The sequence below is a fragment of the Cololabis saira genome, chromosome 2 (genome assembly GCF_033807715.1).
Source record: "Cololabis saira isolate AMF1-May2022 chromosome 2, fColSai1.1, whole genome shotgun sequence".
Lineage (NCBI taxonomy): Eukaryota > Metazoa > Chordata > Actinopteri > Beloniformes > Belonidae > Cololabis > Cololabis saira.
Genome location: NC_084588.1, coordinates 21,294,447 through 21,314,642, shown reverse-complemented (window position 1 = coordinate 21,314,642; position 20,196 = coordinate 21,294,447). Strand labels below are relative to the sequence as shown.

Genomic DNA, 20,196 nt, shown 5'->3' with positions numbered 1-20,196 from the left:
TCCACTCTTTTTTATTTTATTTTATTTTTTCAAGTTTGAACAACTTTAAAGTGGTAATACCAAGAGTTCCCAATTATGTGAGTTAAATGTTTGGATATCATTTGTATGAAATCAGGCACAACACAATATATGTTACTGGAATTGTCCCTGTTTTGCAGCCCAGTCTAATTGTAATTTGTTAAAATGTTTTGAAATGTGATTTATAGATATATGGTCTTAGACACATTCTTTTTCATACTTATGCTCAAAGCGTATCTATTTTAACATGCAAAGGAGTCTGTTTTGAGCTATTTGGTTAAAAAGGAGTTTTTTGGAGGTGTATTCACATACTTGGTTAGTTTTAACCATTATGAATAGAGTGGCTGGGTCTAGAAAATTTAACAAGAGAAAAAGAAAAAGATGTAGAAAAAGACAAAAAAGACAATCTTTTGATTGATACCCATTACTTGAAAATCACTGTCTAAAAAAAAAACAAAAAAACCCCCACAATGCATGACCATCTGCATGGACATTTTTTCTATTTCATAATTTTCCATGTGTCAGAACTGAAATGACACAGATATAAAGAACATGCAGCAAACTACATACAGTAGCTTCCCTGTACAGGTTGGACAAGCTGATGGAGAATATGCCGTATATAACATTGTCAGACCGCTTGGGTTCATTTTGGAGGAACGCTCAGTGTCTTCAAGGCCAAACACAACTTCAACATATAACTTAGTGTCCTTTTGCAAAATGGAAGAGTACACTTTACTTTCACACCCATTTACAGCCCACAATTCACGTACTTCCACCATGCAGCTCACCATTTGGTTCCCTGTTATGCCCACCGCAGCCCCTATGTAAAGATGTTTACACAAGGGGCAGACATGACACTTCAGTCGAGTACTTTGTCAGAGTATTTTCTACTCTGTGTGTGAGTGCACGTACACCCTTAAACTTTTTGTTACAGAGCAACCGGCATTAATACAATTATTCAGATCCTTAAGCACCAGTATAACAAATTGAAACTATTGCATTAAATGTCCAGATTTAAAGTGCTGGCCTGGTCTGCCAAGGACAGAGTTTGTATAACCTGCACCAACACGAAATTAACGGTGAGTAAAGTTGCAATATAATAACGTAAACAAATTAAAGTTGCAGTTATACACCACAGTAAAGCAGAGCCACTTCCCCATGACGTAAAAAAACTTGGTAAAAGATAACTGTTTTTAGAGGAACATTTCAGAATAATTACTTTCCTAGATTTTTTAAATTTCTATCTTTAAAAATGCATTAAATTGATCAGTAATTTTACATAAACATATTTCCACAAACTTCCTTGTGTACGGTTGTGTGAGAATGTTGTCCTTTATTATTTTTCAGCTTTTATTACTGCCCTCATGAAGTCCTGCGGGTGTCACTTCCTACCTTAGTTTGTTTTTCTATCAGTTTATGCATCACCTGTTCAGTTTTTCAGTCAGAATCTGCATATATTGTTAACCCACACTTAGAGTCATACCCTTATGGATGCACACTTACTATTTTTTCAATAAACATTTGATGTTTAGTCAGTGCTGTGTGATTGTTTGTTTGTTTGTTTGTTACCATTTCATATATGCTGCAACCTGCATTCTTTGTAAAAAGGTTCATCTTTGTACTTGTCATATACAAATCTACCAGGCCTAAAATCCGAGAGGAGTTATCAACCCATGCCAGTCACTGCAGCTTCTGCATTTGGCATGGTTACGAGCCTCTCCATGTATGATATCCTCCTTTGCAAGAAGGGGCTTTAGAAGCAGAGCTGAAGCACAGCAGAGAGGGAGGGGGATCCCTTCCAAGGTTCGTTCATTGTTCAAATGTACAAGTCAAGTTTACCTTAATTTCAAATCTCCACGTTACCAAATTCTGCCTCATAATTGCATTCAGGGAGTCTCGGTCTGCTGATTACCCTCTCATCAAATGTCCGGGGGATTTGATTTCCACCTGCATCTTTAAAACTTTGCCTTCCTTCTAAAGTGATCTTGCTTGTTATTATAAATGTAGACTCCATGTAAAGTAGGTAGCACTTTAATTCCTACAGTTATAACTCAGCAAATATGTGAGGGATTAATGTAGGGTTAACTTGCTAGGTTAAAACTGGGATTAAAGAGAAAATAATTGATCATTTACAAAAATCTGTAAATGAGTGAGAAATGAGTGACCATGCTTTTCTTTCTTTATACACTGTTAGTTAGAATAAGACATTTTGTATTCGTTCTCATGAAATTGTTGTAAATAAAAGGAAAAATACTTCTGAAAACAAAATAATTTCATGGACAAACATGTACATCTATATATGTATATGTATCTTTGCATATTATTCCTTTTTTTTTGTAGAAAAGCTCATGTATAATCTTTGTCCAGAGCAGCTCACAGTTGAAGGTAACTCATTGTTTACAGATTAAGCCCTGTTCCTTCAAGGGAACATGCTGACCCAAATTGTTGGGGTCATAAGAAAAAAGAAAAAGGGAACAAAAACAGATGATACTGCATTGTTACAATCCTGTTTGTGCGGCGTGTGTATGTGTGTGCAAATGTGTGTGTTTGAGTGTGTTAATAATGCACACCTGCTTGTGCGTAAGAAAATATTCCAGCTAAGAACCTCACAGCAGTCTCCAGGTCACTGTCTTGTGTGAGTCTGTGAGGATCCTGTTGTGAGAGTAAAGTATTATGTTTCTATTTTATTTGTTAGCCTCTTATGTAAGCACCAGCAGGGGAAAGGGACACACTGAGACGGGCTAAAGGGCGCCGAGCTATGAAATACAAGCAGGGTACATCGAGTTAGAGTGTCATTGAGGTAGTTTATATGAATTATAGACCAAAGTGGACAGCGATGCGTTTATTTTGACAGTATAATTAGACTAATTCTTCTTACAGAAGATTAAAGTAAAAGACATAAAATTAGAGATACAATAATATATAGAATTTTCAGCAAAAATGTGTTGTGATTATTTTCATTAAACAAAATACAACATTTACATTTGCTATTCCTATTTATGCAGTTATTCTTAGAAACACTCCCTGCCTGAAAAACATCTTCAAACCAGACCAAAAGAGTGGTATATTTTAAATTATATTGAATAAAACGTAAAGTACGTGTCAATAGGGTATATATTATACAACTGTAACTATGACTGAAGTATGAATTAATTTCTTTTGAGGGATTAATAAAGTATTACTGAATTTTACAGTATAAAATATATGAAGCACGCCAATGGAATCCTACTTTTACAAAGGTTTTGTCTCATATCAGCAAAGAATGGACTTAGATAGATAATTGCACAACTGAAATGATTATAATGAAATGTAGTGACACAAACTGTAAACTGTAACCAATTATTATTAGCCGCCCCCACCCACAATCCATGGTTGAGGTAAACAGACTCCAAAGGCCTGCCCCAGAGCCAATGTTTGGTTCTTTCTAGGTTCATTTGTGTTCCCATCAAATACAAATCGCCTATTCCTCGGCAAATGATTCTTATTTTCATGTAATTCTACTCAAATGAAATTGTTATGAATAGTAAATCTCCCTAAATCCAGTACACTGGAACTGTAAGTCGCCACTCATCTTGTCCCTTTAGGGTGATGTTACACAATATTGACGTGCGCTTCAATTATCAGCCTCCAGTCGTGTTTTTTTCACCTTAGAACGAGCAGTTCATATCCAGACATGTCCCCAGCTGTCTATCTCAAACCCCCAACAAATTTTAAAATAGATGCCCAGAAGATTCAAAATAGTCGCTCTAGAGATTTCACATAATAGAAGCTAATATTGTTCAAGTCAGTGGTGGGATAGTGAACAAGAACGATTTCCTGTGCTGTCTAACATCTATACAGCGTACAATTATTGCAAAGAGAAAATCGATATACTAGTACAAACATTAATGTGAATAAATCTCATCATAAATTACAGACGGAGAGACAGTTATTATTTTAAGCACTAGAAGGTGGTACAGGACGATCTGCTGAGATCATGAAGTGTGATATTTTTGCGCAGATTCTGGCGCAAATCCAAGGCATGAGTCCAGTACCCCGATATGCACAAAGAAAAACTGCAGCATTTCAAGTATGCATGTGTCATTCCTCGACACAAATCCTCAGATGAACTTGTGAAGTGGTCAAACGAGGAACAGAGTAATGAAAACGCAGGAACTCCTTGTAAATCTGACCTTATACTGACCCGGCCATGCTATTCTCTGACCTAATGGCTGAACAGTTGCCAGTCAGCCCTGAATTACAGCCTCCGAGTGGCCCAGCCATGTCTCAGTCTGCCTGCAGGGCTATGTGCTTTTTTCTTCCATCCTCTATTACAGAAATAAGGGTGTTACAGAGCCAAGTCGACTGAAGGTCTGATTTTGTTTGTTGGGTAGAAAAACTGAAATGGCAATGAAAGAAAATAAAATGACTACAGAGAGGAAACAGAAAGAGGGCAAAATACTGCAGCCCTCCCTTCTGCTTCACCTCTTTCAATCATGCTGACAGTGTGTAGCAGTGCCCTCTCTCCACTCCTCTCGTCTCCTCTCTTCTCCTCTCCTCTCGTCTCGTCTCCTCTCCTTCTTACAATGTGGAATTGGGTTTACATAACACACTGCAGTCTGAGATAACGCAGCACACTCCACTGCTGACGCCACCTTCTCTTTAAAGAGAAAAGACATGCAAAATGTGCATTAAGCCCTGTATAGCACGCATATTGCATGCACTATACTGAACACCATGATGATACATGTAAAAGCACCTGCGTTGCAAAGTAGGCACATAATACAAATACCAGTACTAGAAAAACAACAACTATATAACCTCTTTTAAAAACTGCTGTCCTACATAAACCTCTTGTCATTTCCACTAGGAGAAGATGTTGTCAAGTAAGAGAATGCAGGCATTTTATGTAACTCCTACTTAATCACCTTGTGTTTTTGCAGTGTTGTTTTTTTCGGTGGCTGCAGCCAGTTCAGTCTGGACAGGGCTGGGAAACCAGCTACATTGGAGCGTTGAAATCTATCTCTCTGAACCAAGTTAAATGCCTCTATGTGCGACACTGTGCGTCATTATGGCAGATGAACTTGAATCAGTAACCAGGACTGTTGTTCTCGGCATTCTCCTCTTACTGTGCAGCTTAAAAGGGATCAAGTCACAATACCTCACCTCATCCAACCTCATTTGGTTTCTAACAGCTGGAGCACTGACTTAGTGTTGAATACTTTCTATTAGAATAGAAAAGAATAGAATAGAATAGAATAGAATAGAATAGAATAGAATAGAATAGAATAGAAGACAATATGTGTTATAGTTAATACACAGCTAATTACACACATTTTTTTATATGGACAAAAATATTCAAGATATAAAGATCCCCAAGTAAAAGGTGTAAAATGTTCAAACTATTGGCTGCATGACATAATGTAGCCGGTCCATACAGATATCTAGTTTGAAATGCAGGGATTTCCTCTGTTACTTAAAGTCAAATGAAGCAAATTTGAAAATTCATCCACATGCTGTTTTTCTTACTTGATTTCATGATTCAACATAACTTTACAGAAGTCTCATATAATTCCCTTTCCATTGCAGATAGCATCCCCTCAGACAGGAGGTCAAGGGTGGGATCATCATCACCATATGAGGTAACAACCACTTGGACTTGGGACACAAAACTTCCCCGTGTGCACGTGTGTGTAAATTTCTCTGTGTGAGTTTATGATAAGCATTTGAACTTCTTAGCTTAGTAGAGGCCAGGGTTATTGTTTTGTAGACTAAAGTAAAAATAAAAGAAGTAACGTTTATGAAGGACTACAAGTAAAAGAAGAAAAGAAAAAACAAGTAAAGATTAAGCAGGGTCACAACAGGTAATGGAGATCCTACTGTGCCATACTTTTGTTTTATGTAGTCCTTTTGAAAGGTGTAAATGTAGCTTTTTCTCCTATATTATTCATCTTCCAAATCTACCTAGATGCCTGCCCAAAGAGGTGTTTTGGGCAAGTTCAACAAATGTCTCGGTATCCTCCTGGAAGAGCTGGTGGAGGTGGCTGGGAACAGCTGCTTTGCTTAGGCTGCTGTCTGCACAACGTGAACCCTGGGTCAGCAGAAGTGGATGGATGGATGGATGGATGGATGGATGGATGGATGGATGGATGGATGGATGGATGGATGGATGGATGGATGGATGGATGGATGGATGGTATACAGATTTTATGTAACAATAAAAAATTATTTTTGCATAGACCTATATATTACATTTTGTAGTTAGTTATTTCTATCTTTTCAATAATTTTTTTTTTTCTGTAGTTGGTTTATATCTGCTATTGAAATAATGTGTTTCCCCAGCAACATTTAAATAAAGGACTTTTTCTTTTCTAGAAGAGCCAGTAGGGGGTAAATTTAGCACATCTCAACCAGAGAATCAGTAGTTGCCTCATTCTAACATTTTGGACCAACCACTTCACCAATCAGAACAAATAAAAATGTCTTAAAAGGGGTAAGAATCTCTAAACAGGTCACATTTATTATTTTAAACCTCAACACAACACAAACAATATGCTTAAAGAATAGATCATGCTGTCATATTGTTTTGCCTCTGTGCATAACGTGAAACTCCTGAAGATATGGCTGCAGGTGCATCTTGATGCAGCCATATGTGTAAATGTGTAAACTGAGCTTTGTCGCTTTTCCTCTACTGAATAAACCACATTCTTCAGCTGAGAAAGCGCCCAAAGGGGGAAAGATACAATGGATCCAAACGGGCCTTTGTTTTTGTGAGATACAGATTTATCATCCCCTGGTATAGCTGCATCTCTGGTTTCAGCATCAGTTTTTCTCTGCAGTGCTGCAGCACGGGTGCCTTACACAGTGGTTTCTTGTAGCTGTGTATAACCCCCCCACCCCTGCTAGAAGCTTTAACCTGACGGTTCGTGCAGAAGTTGCCCAGACGTGATACAGAAATATACAATGTCTTATAAAGATGAAACTATGTCACCATTTAAGTTTACTCTCAATGAACCTGTAAATGATTGTTTTATGCATTTACTTTATACAGTATTGTTTCTAATATAGAAGCTGGGGATGCCCTCCCCTTGTTAGTGTTATGTGACATATTGAGCAAGGATGATGCATGTTATACACTCTAGAAACCTGAGTCACATTTGTGCAAGATTATGGAAAGAGTCTGATGAGTAACTTGTGTCCTGAAAGTTTGAAAACCAGTTAGTCGCCTGAAAAGGATGTTTTGACAATGCACACCAATCTAGGGAAATAATTATAATAGTGAAGGATGAAAACAGTGTGTAGTGCATGTGCTGGACATTCAGCAGAGATGGAGTAGTATTGAGAGCATTGTTTGGGAAAAGGAGTGCTTTCCATTATCAACATGACAGAATAAATCTGTGTCAACACCAAAGGAATTTCTGCTGGGTTAAGTCTCAGTTGTTATCCTATTCCTTCCTCTTCCTCGGGTTGGCAGGATGGCTGAGGAGCCTCTTATGTCACAGCACTGCAGCTCCTTTGTCTACATCCCAAATCCTCTAATCTCTTGTCTCTCCCGTCAGGTGGGTTTTGCAGGTTCTTTCAAAACTCCCTTCCCCTCCAACTACATTCTCCAATTTTTCCCTCAAGGGATATGTTCCCCCCCCCCCCCCCCCCATGAACTGCAACAACTTCAAAGCTTAATGAGAAAAGGCGTTAAAAAAAAAAAGAAAAAGAGATGCATTTTGTTGTGCAAGCAATTGAAAGAGGCAGCAGGTGCAGCTTCTTCAAAGTGAGCCAGATTCAGTCTTCATTAGCCCACAACACATCCTATTAATGCTGTGTTTTTATTTGGAAACAGCACTAAACATTACGTTTCATAATCTCACAACTGTGTGATTCATACATGTTTCATAATGTTAAAAAAAGACACGGGGTCCTTGGGAAAGCTCCGGTTACGTAAGACAACAGTTTCTTTATTTCTCACCTCTGCTGTACACAACATAAACAAGCAAACACACAATCACCCACACACAGCTCATAGGAAAATATACAAAACAAAATATGGCTGTTTAAATGCCATGTGGGCTGTGCACTGATAATACAGTGGAATGATTACAAAAGAAAAGAAAAAAAAAAGGGTAAATTATTCATCATCATCCTCATCCTCATCCTCCTCCACCTCCCTCTCCCCGTCTCCCTCCGCCTCTGCCTCTCCCTCCGCCTCCACCTCTGCCTCCCCCTCCTCCTCCTCTTCCTCATCGTCGCTGATGACATATTTCTTAGCCTTTTTGGTGGCCATTTCTTCATCATCATCATCTTCAGCTTTCCTTTTGCCTGATCCCTCGCCCTCCTGTGCACAGCAGAGGATCAAGAAGATTATTCAGCACTGATTAATGCACACATTCTGAAAAAAGCCTGTAAAGTACATTCAGTCTGTCAATTACACTTGCATGTTTAACATAATCTTTTGATTTATTTTTTTTTTTAGGAAAATCACTGCAGATGCAGACATCTGTGCCTAGAACTTCCAGTCCTGTTTGGTTCACTTGAGGATAATGGGAAGAGTTTGCTTTTTAAGCCTTCGGCGTCCAGCCTCACACTGCCTCCTGTCTGCTCTTCAGATCACTGCACCTACCTCATCACTGTCCAACTTCTTGGCTTTCATCAGCCTCTGAGCTTTATCGTCATCAGAGCCTTCATCGCTGTCTGATGAGTAGATCCTCGCTCGCTCCTCTGAATTGAGCAGAAAAAAAGGATGATGATCAAAAGACCTCAGTAAATTTGAAATTAAAAAAATCTTGTGAAACAGAATAGAAGAAGAAGTGCACTTATAACACTACCCACTCACCTCTAAGGCCTCCACCTCCCTTATATTTGCTCTTAATGGCTGCCAGGCTGATGGCTTCCTCGCCCTCTTCCTCGTCATCATAGCGGTCGGGCTCCAGGTAGCTGCTGCTCAAGCCCCTCTGGTGCTGCCTCTCCCTCATCCTCCTCTGCTGGGACTCCCTGCGGATTGAAGCTCGCAACCGCTCCTCCTCTTTCTGCCAGGAGAGACACCCCATGAATTAGATTCAAGCACAAAGTTTTACACCAGTTTTACTCTTAATATCAACGTTCAGTTGGTCTGTTGACATTTTGTACATAGATATAATCAAAATCAAAGGCTCATCACTCAACATTTTTGCGATCATCTATTTATTTTACAGATTAAAACAGAGAATAGATTTTGTAACAGCTAAAGATAACCGTGGCTTTATTTAATAAGGGCATTTTCCATCTGAAGTACTATATACTAATACTTCAAGAGACTTTCCATGACAAGTGAAGAGACATAACCTTTTTCAAAAGTCGACTAATTTTTCCAAGATGTTATTTAGATTTAGAATTAAAAATGAGATAAAGTGCCAAGGCTCCCACTTGGACGTGTTTTTACAGCTCCGTTCACAGCAGCCAGTTTTAGGGGGTGGAGTCAGTGGCTTGACCTGACTCCACCCCCTCCCCTGCAGGGTGTGCATCTTTTGAAAATTATGTTACAGCTCTGCACCACCCACTTCAGAAGACAGGCAAACGCTGCATGATGCAAAGCCAGGATCCTTTAACTCAACGCTGGGTCATGTGATGTCACTAGCAGTCACTTCTGACAGCCCACTATATGCTGTCAAGAACAAGGAAAGTTTTGTTTGTTTTTTTGGTAAAGAATGTGTCCCTATTAAGCTGGGGGCTTTAGAAAATATCAAACTTTGTAAATGTTTATAATAATCATCGCGACTGGGTCACCCCGAAGCAATACCAAAAGCAGATATATAATTGACTTAATTTGAATATTCTAAAACGGTTAAAATACTTTAAACTGATGCTGAACTGAAAAAAAAAAGAACTGAAATAAGCCCAAATTAAACTATGATCAACGACTAGTGTGATAACAGAAAACTGGACAGAAACAGGATCACAGCAATGAGCCATTACAAGCTGCTTTAATTGTCAATGAAAAGGTTTTAGCTGGTTTATATTTAAATCATCTGTTTTACTGCCTCGCTGACTACTGTATTAACACTGTATAGTCTTCTTGACTGGATGCAGCTCTTGAGCTCAGCAGGATTCAGTAGTCCTGGTCCTGTGTCCAGGACTCTAGAAATGATGAATGCATGTGATGAGAAATGCCAGGGGAGAAATTCAACTGAATTACTATGAAATCGGACCGTTCAACCAAGAACATTTTTTTTTAAACAAGATTTATATTCCCTGTAGGTTATGTTGCAATTTTGATTAGCTCTTTTATTAACCTTAAGTCTCACATATTTATGTTCCTTTGCTTCATAGAATATTTAAATTATATAGAAATGATTTCAATTGAAATTCCTCGCTCAGTAAATTTCTTACAGATTTGTGAATGTTTTGGACACCAATAGTTTTTTTTTTTATAATTTAACATATACAAGCAACATGAGCTCCAAGTGCAAATTTTAAAATTCCATAATTTAACAAGTAGAAACCTCTTTTTTCTGGGTGTAATCAGACAATTATCTCAAAAACCAATCCATGTGGACTTGGTTTGGGCTACTTCCTTTGTTACATCTTGATGAAGTCAACAGGTGAAATGTCTAAAGTACATTTAAAGGGTGGCATTTGCATCTGGAAAGCACTGCTCTGGATTCATAGTGTGTAGAATGAGTCCTGGCTCGGGGCATCCTTAAGCTACCAAGTAACATAACTTAGAATATTAAATCAGGAGTTCTGAGGGAAAGAAAAAAGCATCACATGATCCAGTATATCATTCTCCAAGTCAGAAATAAAGAGAAGACTTTACTAGTGAAAATACAGAGAACTCGTGACGAAGAGCAAGGCATCCTTAAGTCTCAAGAACATAAAAGCCATGCCAGACGGGAAACAGTACTTTAAGACTGAATGAAAATAAGCTTGTACCAGAAGAACGGGGACATAAGGAAACATCAAAAAGGCTTGAAACGGCTCATGACCTAAACCATACAAAATTCTGCAAAATAACTCAAGGCTGCGTGATGCCACAGGCATGCATGCAAAGGGCATTATCTTCACGTGTCACCAGCTCACTCGTATTTATCTAGGATGTAACAGCAGATGCAGGAAATTGAATCAGCTCAGAAAAGTAGACATACGATCTGCTCAGATTCAGTGAAATGCAGCAAAATTGACCGAACAGTTTCACTGCACAGATGGGTTAAGAAGCTAAACACTGGGTTATGATCCTGAAACGTTAGGCTGGAGTATTTTTGAAAAGACTGAGAAAAATCGCAGTCTCAATAACACTAAAGGGAAAAATAAACCAACGACAACAACTGTGGACAACAGCAGTAAGGACCTAACAAAGCATCACTAAATTACAATAAATTCAGTCCATTAAAGAGCCATCGTCTTGTGTGAATGTTAATGCCCTTAAATTAAGGCTTAGTGTCTGCACCGTAAATTGAAACTTGAATTTATCCTGTTGCAGTGTGCAATTTGTGAAAGGGATGAAGAAAGGTCTCCACCTATACTGAATGAACAGCTCAAGGACCGTCCTGCATGTGGCAATTTTTGCTGGTCAATCGGCCACCGTTCTTCTCAGGCATCCTTTGTTCAAATAATAATTGGAGAAGCTTTTCTGGCTCTATCCTACTGCAATAACATTGCCCAATCTAGAAAAAAAAACAAGCTGCAGACCAGGATGACTTAAAAAATTTGGAAATCCAATCATTAACCTGATTACTAAAACCTTGCACAGTCCAGACGGACAGTGTTTGCAGATTCAACCTCCACAGGTTGTTTCAGGTAAAACTATTAAACGATGCTATCAGCATTGCTTGTTTGGGTTGACGGTAAACCCAAAACGAGCCCTGCAGACATGCTGACACTCTTTCCATTTCACTGACAACTGCAAGGCCTCATTACGTAAGCATGTTTGGTCACACTTTTATGTAACCGGGCCTGGGGCCGGTCAACAACTGGCATTATGCAAACTTTTTTTGCCCTCTGTGGTGACGAATGTGTTCTAGGTCAGGGCAGCGGAAGGATTAACAGAATAACACAGATGGACAATGTGCATGCGTGCATTACTTTGATCATTTCGTTGCGATGCGACTCGGGATCCCTCCCAGCCATGGGAAGTATTCTGATTTTCTGCGTCTTTGAGCAGCGGTCAGCCAGGGAGAGCGTCATCTTCCTGTGGGTGGCGCTGTCTGTTGAGTGGGGCCTGCGAATGCACACAAAAACACATCATGATGCTGCCATTGATAATTCACTTTTAAGAGTTATATTCTATTACACTTTTTAGCTAGATGAATGTCGCATATCTGATGTCGGACCAAAACTCATTGTTAGGTCAAGCATGCACATGGTTTGTTTTGAACAGAAATACTCAATATAACATTATGTAATGTGTTCATTTGACCAGAGAAAAGAGTTATTGTTTTGTATCATCGTTGTATAATCATTTTGAATTAATTGTATTATTTGTTTGGACTTATCACGTGACATGAAGTTGCTCCATTGCTCCAATAATTAAAAACTATTGCTTACAAATTTGAGTTTTACTGTGTTTTCAGTGGAGTTGAATGCATTTCACAATAGAAACCAATATTTGTTGACATTTTAAAATAATCACCAAACTACAGATTGATCAATCCATTCGTTTTACTATTACAACTATTCTGATGTTTTCTAAAAATATTAGAAATCATCATAAAATTTTCATGATCCTTCGAGTAAAATTTGAAATAGTTGAACACCCCAAGATGTTAGGATAAACAAAAGGTGCATATCTTACTTTCATATGACATGTGTCTCCCTACTATAAATCCCTCATCAGTGTCGTAAATTGAACTTCATTATGAGCAAATACTTAAAAAATTATCTTAAACCTTTTTTCCCCCCAATCACACTCAAAGGATTTTTTTTCATTAAATTTCAAAGCTCCTTTTACGAGAATCTTGCAAACCCTGAGCAGTTTCAGACCCTAATCAGAAGATAACACCATCAGAACATTACAGTTTGTTCTGTGCAGGCGCCTGGAGGGCTGTTGTGCATTAAGACAGGTTTGGACAGTGTCCTGCTAGACGCATGTGGTCTGAGAAGACAGAACATTCATGTGGACTTGGGGGCACTAAGAGGCTTACGCAGCTCTTACTGACAGAAACCTGGAGAGCTTGCACAAGGTGATCCAGGGACTTAGAGCATAGAGAACATTTCTGAATGCAGCAAGAATGAGGGGTACTATTGTTGTTGTTGTTATTTGGTATTAGAGGAAGCCTGCGGTTCGTTTACTGCATGTTCAGCTGTCAGGCAGCCACCCAGACGAGGAGTATCCCCCACAGCTCGTTTTCTAAGCCTTGAAATGCACGTTTCTGTATGAGACCGGTCGGAACAGCAGCGTGGCATGTTAGTGCATTACCTGAATGTGAGTTTGGTTTTGAAAACAGCCTGTCCCTGCAGCCCGGTGCCCTGTCGGATGAACAGGTGGTTGTGGTCTCCCTGGAGAGGAGCTTTGTAAACATCAAACACTTCGTTCCCCAGGTGGAGGGACATGCTGTCGGGACAACAGGGAACTTAGAAGCATGCCAAATGCAGAGCACGCCATACTCGCAATGTCCCAACCCTGACGTCAAGCTCAATGTAACACACACCTGCCATCAGACCATTTGACAATACGCGCATTGCTCTCTCGCGATTCAGTTCCCTCCTCGTCTCTCTTGGCTCTCCACCGGATAGTGTTTTCCACCTGTGGGAGGAAAGACGAAACTCTGATCACATCCTCTGATAAACTTAGCCAAAATTGACACCAATTCCCTTGAACTGATGGTGCCTTCATTACTTAAATGGACAACTACATGCCTTTAATTTGAGCCTGGTGCGCCCCTCTTCATCCAGCATTTCTTCATCCTCAAATTCATCCTCATAGTACTGGGGATCAAAGGGTCTATAAGAGGAAAGAGAGTAAAAATAAAACATACAGTTAGAGAGCCGCTTCTAAGGCCAGTGAAAAAAGAACAAACACTGTGTTTCTGATTGTTTATTTACTCATCTCAGACTTTTAGAGATCACCAAAAAAAAGAGTGGCTATCATTATGTACATTGCTGGGGTTCTGACCTGGGCTCCACCGACAGGAAGTTGGGCAGCTTGACAAAATAAAGCTCAGATCCCAGGTCTGTGCTGACCTTTGGGATCTCTACTTCAATGCGAGTTTCAGGGGCAGGCTCCTCTTCTGCATGCTCTCCGTCCATGCCATCCTCTCCATCCTACAGAAAAACACACAAAAAGACTTGTGATAAGGGGAATCACATAGGAAAGGATCAGAAATGAATTTGAGAAAAAGAGATTATTTGAAGAGAGCGGGGAAAGGAGGGGCAGGCGGGGTCTTGACGATCAGTGTAACAAAAACATAGTTTGGGACAGACGCGTACCAGAGGCTGTCCAGGAGTCGGAGGTTTCTCTGCATCGCTGTCTGAAGAGATGTCGTCTGCTTCTCCGAACAGATCGTCCGCTGCAGTTTTCTTTTCTGAGTGACAGAATGAAAAAGAGAAAGTAGATAAAAAAAGAAAGAAGCAATAAAAATGTCACGTTGAATATGATAAGAGCTCTTCTTACTTGATGTTCCAATGTCACTGTCTGAATCTGAATCAGAGGCAGCTTTTGCTTTGGGCTTATGTCTGATGATGTCATCGTCACTATCACTGCCCTTTGCAGAGTCTGAAAAGTAAAAAAAAAAAAAAAAAACAATGACATAAATGTGGTTTTGTAGATGAAAAAGCTTCACTACCAAATACCACAATGGTGAAAGAACCCATAAACATCTGCCTTCAAAGTTCATCTCAAACTGAACTCAGCATAAAACATTCTCATCACTAAATCTGCAAAGTCTTTACGTTTAAAGATTAACCCATGAGCATCATGATCCAGGCTGTGTGCGTCATTTCCTCAATCTTTAACGACATCCTGCAGGTACCTGACTTCCTGTTTCTTGGCCCTTCATCATCAGAGTTCTCCCTCTCTTCATCAGAATAGTGACGTTTCTCCTCCTCGTCCTCTGATTGGTCGCTCTTAGCCCCTCCTTCCCACTTCTCATCATCTGATTGGTTCTCCCTGCCAGAGGCTTCCCCGTCAGTTTGAGGCGTGACTTGTCCCGACTGTGGCGTCCCTGGATCGCTGCGTAAACTGGATCGAAACACATCTAATAAAACATCTCACAAAAACAATTACTGGCTGGGTTGTGACTTTGTTTTTTTTTTTTTCCATCCTCAATAGATGAAACAAACTGTCAGTTAAACAGCTTGTTGATATTGATACGACCGATACACCGAGCAAGCATAAAAGCATAAAATTCATTGGCTTTCTTTCCAAAAATTTGTACTCGTGCATAAAAGTGCTAAAAGACGCGTCTAAAATTGTAAGGCGCCGTCCAAACACCTCTGATCTGCTGGGGTATCAGTGCCACTAGAGCTCAACACCGTCTTCTCTTCATAATGCCCCCCAGTGCTGCCTGATGCTCCTGCATCCACCTGGCCGCAGAGCACTCTGGGGTCTAATATCAAGTTTTCAACAGTTAGTGCAGAAGTTGCTCTTCTATAAGGACGTCATACATGATAAGGAACATCCTGTCTCCGTTTGATGCAGATTGCTGTTACTCTCAGACTGGACTACCACAGTCCTTATTAGTAAGCTGAACACTATTCTGAAAAGTCCCCACTGATCCAAAATGCTGCACGGAGACTTCTGATGAGGATTAGCCAGAGATCATGTTCCTCCAATTTTGGCTTCCTTTCATTAGCCTCACGTGAAATCCAGGACGGAGTTTAAAATCCTTCTCCTTTTAAATAAAGCCCTCAGGAAAAAGTGTTTTTTTTTTCTTTTACCTTAAAGACCTCTTTGTTTGGTATTATCAAAACAATGGACCCCGCTCTTAGATAAAAGGTTTACGTATGGTTCCTAGAAACTAGAATGGGAAGAAGAGCATTTAGTATCACTGTTCTGCTGCAGAACCAGCTCCCAGTTTGTATTCAGGACACAGAGACTCACCCTACCTTTAAGATTTGGCTTAATTGTTCCTTTTTGATAAAGCTCATAACTATAGGTGTGGGATCTCCCATGATGCACTGGAAACTCTCTCCTCATTCCACTCTCTTTACTCTTCATGTATGTATGTGTTTATCAATGTTAGAAACTCTGTGTTTCTCTCTTTTTGTCTCATAGCAACAGGTAGAGAAACGTTCCGTTTGTTGGCATCCTATTCCTGCCTTCCTCTGAAAATGTTTTGATAGTTGCCCTTCGATTGACAACAAGAGCATATTAACCGGACTAAAATCAATCCCACATATATTTTCTACATACGTTACAGACACCGACATTAAAAACATATATACATTGTTTATATGTGAAACATTACAAACATATTATATTTTGATATTATACAGTCAAAGAGTTTGACTAATATCAGGAGGCTGATGGCTCAAATACAAAACAAAATAGAAGAAAGAAAAAAAAAAAAAAAAAAGAGTGTCTTTTTGAGAACGTGCACGTCCACGCGTCAAATGAACGCAGGATACGCATGGCGGCCATGATGCGTACGTGGTCTGAACTGCAAGTATATCACAGGCTTAAAAGGTTAAGTTTCGTTGCTTTTCTGTGGCTTAAACAAACCGGACATCTTTGGGTTTTGGAATGATGGTTGGACTTCAGTATTGGGCTTTGTCTTGCCATTTTTATGGATTATATATTTAATTGTAAACTAAATCTAAGATGAAAATTAATAACTGTTTGAACATGATTCTATAACTGCTCTGCATTGATAAAAGAAAGTAAAACTGCTGTGTTGTCACTTTCAGGAATTGTGGAACCGCCCGAGGTGTGGGTTACTGCTGACTGTGTTGGTGTGGCTTTGCCAAAGTTCAGCTCGTGACTAAATTTTGGCAGAATTATTCAAGCTGAACCTGATTAATCAGAGGCTTAGAGTATTTATTTGCTTTTTTTTTCTTCATTTGTCCCCTATAAAACAAACAAATAAGCTACACGTGACTTTGCATACTTGGGGGTGGCCCAGCTGAAGCACGTCACTAAAAAATAATCGGTAAACCTCTCAGTAAGCAGCATCCTCACTCCTCCCCATCACGTGTCATACCTTCTGTCTGAGCGAATGCTGCCCCTCTCAGAATGAGGGCTTCCAGCACCAGAGATCACGCTGCCCACTGGACTTCCTCCTTCTGACCGATGGCCCCCATCATCATCATCATCCTCTTCGTCTCGCTGGTCGCGCTCTGATCCGCTGTGCTGCTCTACATCAGAGTGATCATTTTCCCCCTGGTCAGAGTGCATGCTGGCATCCGACTGGTTCCCCGAGCGCTCAGACTGGTTGTCGCTGCCACTGTGTTGACTGTGTTGACTGTGTTGGCTGTGTTGACTGTGTTGATCATCCTCACTGTCATCTCCAAACAGTTCCTGAAAGGGGAAGGAAATGCTCAGATCACAATCATTGCTGCAGTGGCCAGGTCCATCTTTTTCCTGAACCTTCACATCAACATAATCCTGCAGCTACAGGCGCGAGGCATCTCAATAGTGATGAGAGCGATGCATAGTTCCTGCTTGTTATAGAGTAAAACGTTTTGCTTCACAGTTTAATTGTTCAACTGACTCTCCGGGAAACTACAGCATTTCAAAATCAGGTTTCTACAAGAAAATGGTTTGCTTCCCTTCAACTGAGGACAAAACTATTTCGGTACACTTTAATATTAGCCTGAAAAAGAATACATGAAGAAAATCAATTACAGAACCCAAAACTGTAAAAAATAAAATAAAAAAAATGCTCAAGTGCATTTACTGCCATACAACAATGGGAAGAAATGCAAAAAGAGTAAAGCTCAAAGTATCAGCATAGATCAAGATGAAGTTAACATTTAAAGATTTAAATGTTAAAACCAAATAATAGTCCTCATTGACTTCGATTACAGTTCTGAAAACCATACCATCCTGGTAGTGACTTTTTTCAAAACATATATATATATATATATATGTTGATTTTTGTATTGGTTTAGCGTGTTTTCAGCACTTTGGTCAACTGAGATTGTTTTAAATGTGCTATATAAATAAATTTGACCAGTCTCTTGCCTGAAAGCTAAAAGAAAACCTTTTATGTGGAGCGGGACATAAGAGCAGTATTGTCTGTTAACACTGACATTCTCTATGCTCTTATTTGAGTCCAAAAATAAATAAGTCATTGGGAGTTATTATTTAAGGTTGCTGCTAGAAGGAGTCACACATCCCTAAAACATTAAACTTTGAGAGAAAGCAGATTTACCTTGTGAGCTGAATTACATCCAGCATTGCAATAAGCACGCTGACGTTTGTTAAGATCTCAGTTTATCTCCTGTACTTTACACATTTTAAAATGGACTATAAATGTTCAATCTTTTTTGCACCTGAATACACATTGCACTGTTTACACCATTTAAACAAAATTATTTGTTGATTATAATTTGCTATTGATAATGTTTTGAATCAGAAGACACGGATGCACGTTAATATTCCAAGTAAATTTGCTTCCTTGTGCAGATTTCAATTTCATCTTTATAATGTAATAAGAAGCAGGGTGAAATGTTTAACTAAAGATATACAAGTTACCGTATATGCCTTTACACCCCAAAGACTCAGATCTCATTCAGGCAGTTGAAGAAGAATTTTAATGCTTAAAATGCAACTTTAATGCAGAAAACAGATAACTGCCAATAGAGTTTATCATTTCAAATAAGTTTTACATTTATAAACTTGATGATTGAATGAGTGATTCCTTGATTTAAGTTCATCCTGAAAGCCTCAATATGCTTTCAGTGATGTACGCCAGGACACCAACCTTATTCATGCTGGGCTTTCCATTCTCTTGACCCTCTTCCTCATCATCATCTCGTTCCCGCGGACTGTCACTGCCGCTGCCTGACACATCGCTGGCCGATCGAGGTCTCTCCTGCTCCGACTCTGAACCGGATCCAGAACCAGATTCTGTAAAGAAGCATAGGAGACCGGTTTACTTCCATCACATAGTAGTTTAGACCGCAGCAGCTACTTGACATGTTTACAATTTCACCAGTCATTCATCTTTTTAATTACTTAGCTATTTATTGGTTATTTTTTTTAGGATATACTTTTTCATACCTTTTCATACTTTCGTGTATATTTTGTAAAAATTGTTGAGCGTGTGTATGTTTGCTGCTGCACAAGTGAATTTCCCCTCTCGAGGATCAATAAAGTTTATTCTATTCTATCTGTAAAGCCCATGTAGTTCACACAACATATTCAGGTTTAGTTTGTTTTTTGTAAGGGGCGATTATAATTAATTTTATGGCATAAAATTAAGTTCTGTTTACGTGCCAAGAAATCCTTACAAACTATTATGTGCAATATGGTCTTAGGGTAAGAGGATTGATGAGAAAAGTGATACTTTAAACTTATTTTACCCATAAAGCGTTGCTGGATAATAATATTAACATGTCAAGCCTTGCTCATACAATAAAGAAGAAAAACTTATGTTCAAAGCTGGAAAATGCCGTTTATCTGCACTCTTAAAAAGCTGGGTCTGTCCTGGGAACTATTCAGGAGTCTGCAGCTCATTGTGCAAAGAAGAATTTTGCAGAAATTCAAAATATATATAAAAAAAGTAGTCAAACTTCGTTGCAGACCACGAAAGGAAATTATTCACGCAAGCTTTTAAAATGACTTTTTGATGACTTTAATATTCCGGCTGTGTCAGCTCTTTTACTGCAACAGTATAATCTCCTTCCTAATGATCACTGGAATGATTCAGTATCAGTGTTTGCAAGAGGAATATTGTAAATCACCGTCATTGTTGTTGTTGAGCGAGTTCAGTCTCGTTACCACAGAAACATCCGCTTCTAACACACTGAGATATCAGCCAAGTGAATAAAGAAATGCACAAGTCGTGACCATCGAAGCTGGCGGTTAGAAAACATTAAGGATATGTCGTTTTTTAAATTTTAATTCACATCACAGCGACGTTCAAGTTCCGCTTTGACCGATCATCTCTCGTGAAAATCCAGCTTCTAATTCGCCCCAAAGAAATGCCTTGCAATTACTTTAATGAGGGGACTTTATCATGACACACAGCATGCCAGCGTGGTGTATTGTTACCTCTCTGTTCGTTGTCGCTGTCTCCATCACTGCCGAACAATTCATCCATGTCCGCCATTTCTCCCGAGCTGGAGACG

At 39.3% G+C, this 20,196-nt stretch overlaps 1 protein-coding gene and 1 long non-coding RNA gene across 2 annotated transcripts in view; one reads left to right on the top strand and one right to left on the bottom strand.

Moving 5' to 3' along the window:
- The window catches only part of LOC133459912 (uncharacterized), a 25,299-nt gene extending 10,129 nt beyond the window's left edge, over nt 1-15,170 (top strand). The window contains exons 2-4 of the long non-coding RNA XR_009784077.1: nt 5,587-5,639; nt 5,966-6,092; nt 14,930-15,170. This is a non-coding gene — a long non-coding RNA (uncharacterized LOC133459912). The remainder of the gene's footprint in view (nt 1-5,586; nt 5,640-5,965; nt 6,093-14,929) is intronic.
- leo1 (LEO1 homolog, Paf1/RNA polymerase II complex component) lies at nt 7,929-20,196 on the bottom strand. The gene is made up of 14 exons (XM_061740297.1): nt 20,120-20,196; nt 18,828-18,973; nt 17,103-17,419; nt 14,934-15,142; nt 14,576-14,677; nt 14,392-14,486; nt 14,078-14,226; nt 13,822-13,906; nt 13,614-13,708; nt 13,382-13,516; nt 12,049-12,184; nt 8,825-9,017; nt 8,612-8,709; nt 7,929-8,326 (listed from the first exon to the last, which is right to left on the bottom strand). The coding sequence occupies exons 1-14, from the start codon at nt 20,175-20,177 to the stop codon at nt 8,120-8,122; spliced, it is 2,025 nt and encodes a 674-aa protein (XP_061596281.1). The 5' UTR covers nt 20,178-20,196; the 3' UTR covers nt 7,929-8,119.

What these genes read in the sequence shown, in the direction of transcription:
- leo1 (XM_061740297.1), bottom strand. Translation starts at nt 20,177, where the DNA reads ATGGCGGACATGGATGAATTGTTCGGCAGTGATGGAGACAGCGACAAC. An exon ending in AGCATTCGCTCAGACAGAAG is followed by an intron (nt 15,143 to 17,102) that starts GTATGACACGTG and finishes GTTTCGATCCAG; the next exon opens with TTTACGCAGCGATCCAGGGA. An exon ending in ATCGCAACGAAATGATCAAA is followed by an intron (nt 9,018 to 12,048) that starts GTAATGCACGCA and finishes CTCTCCTGGCAG; the next exon opens with AAAGAGGAGGAGCGGTTGCG.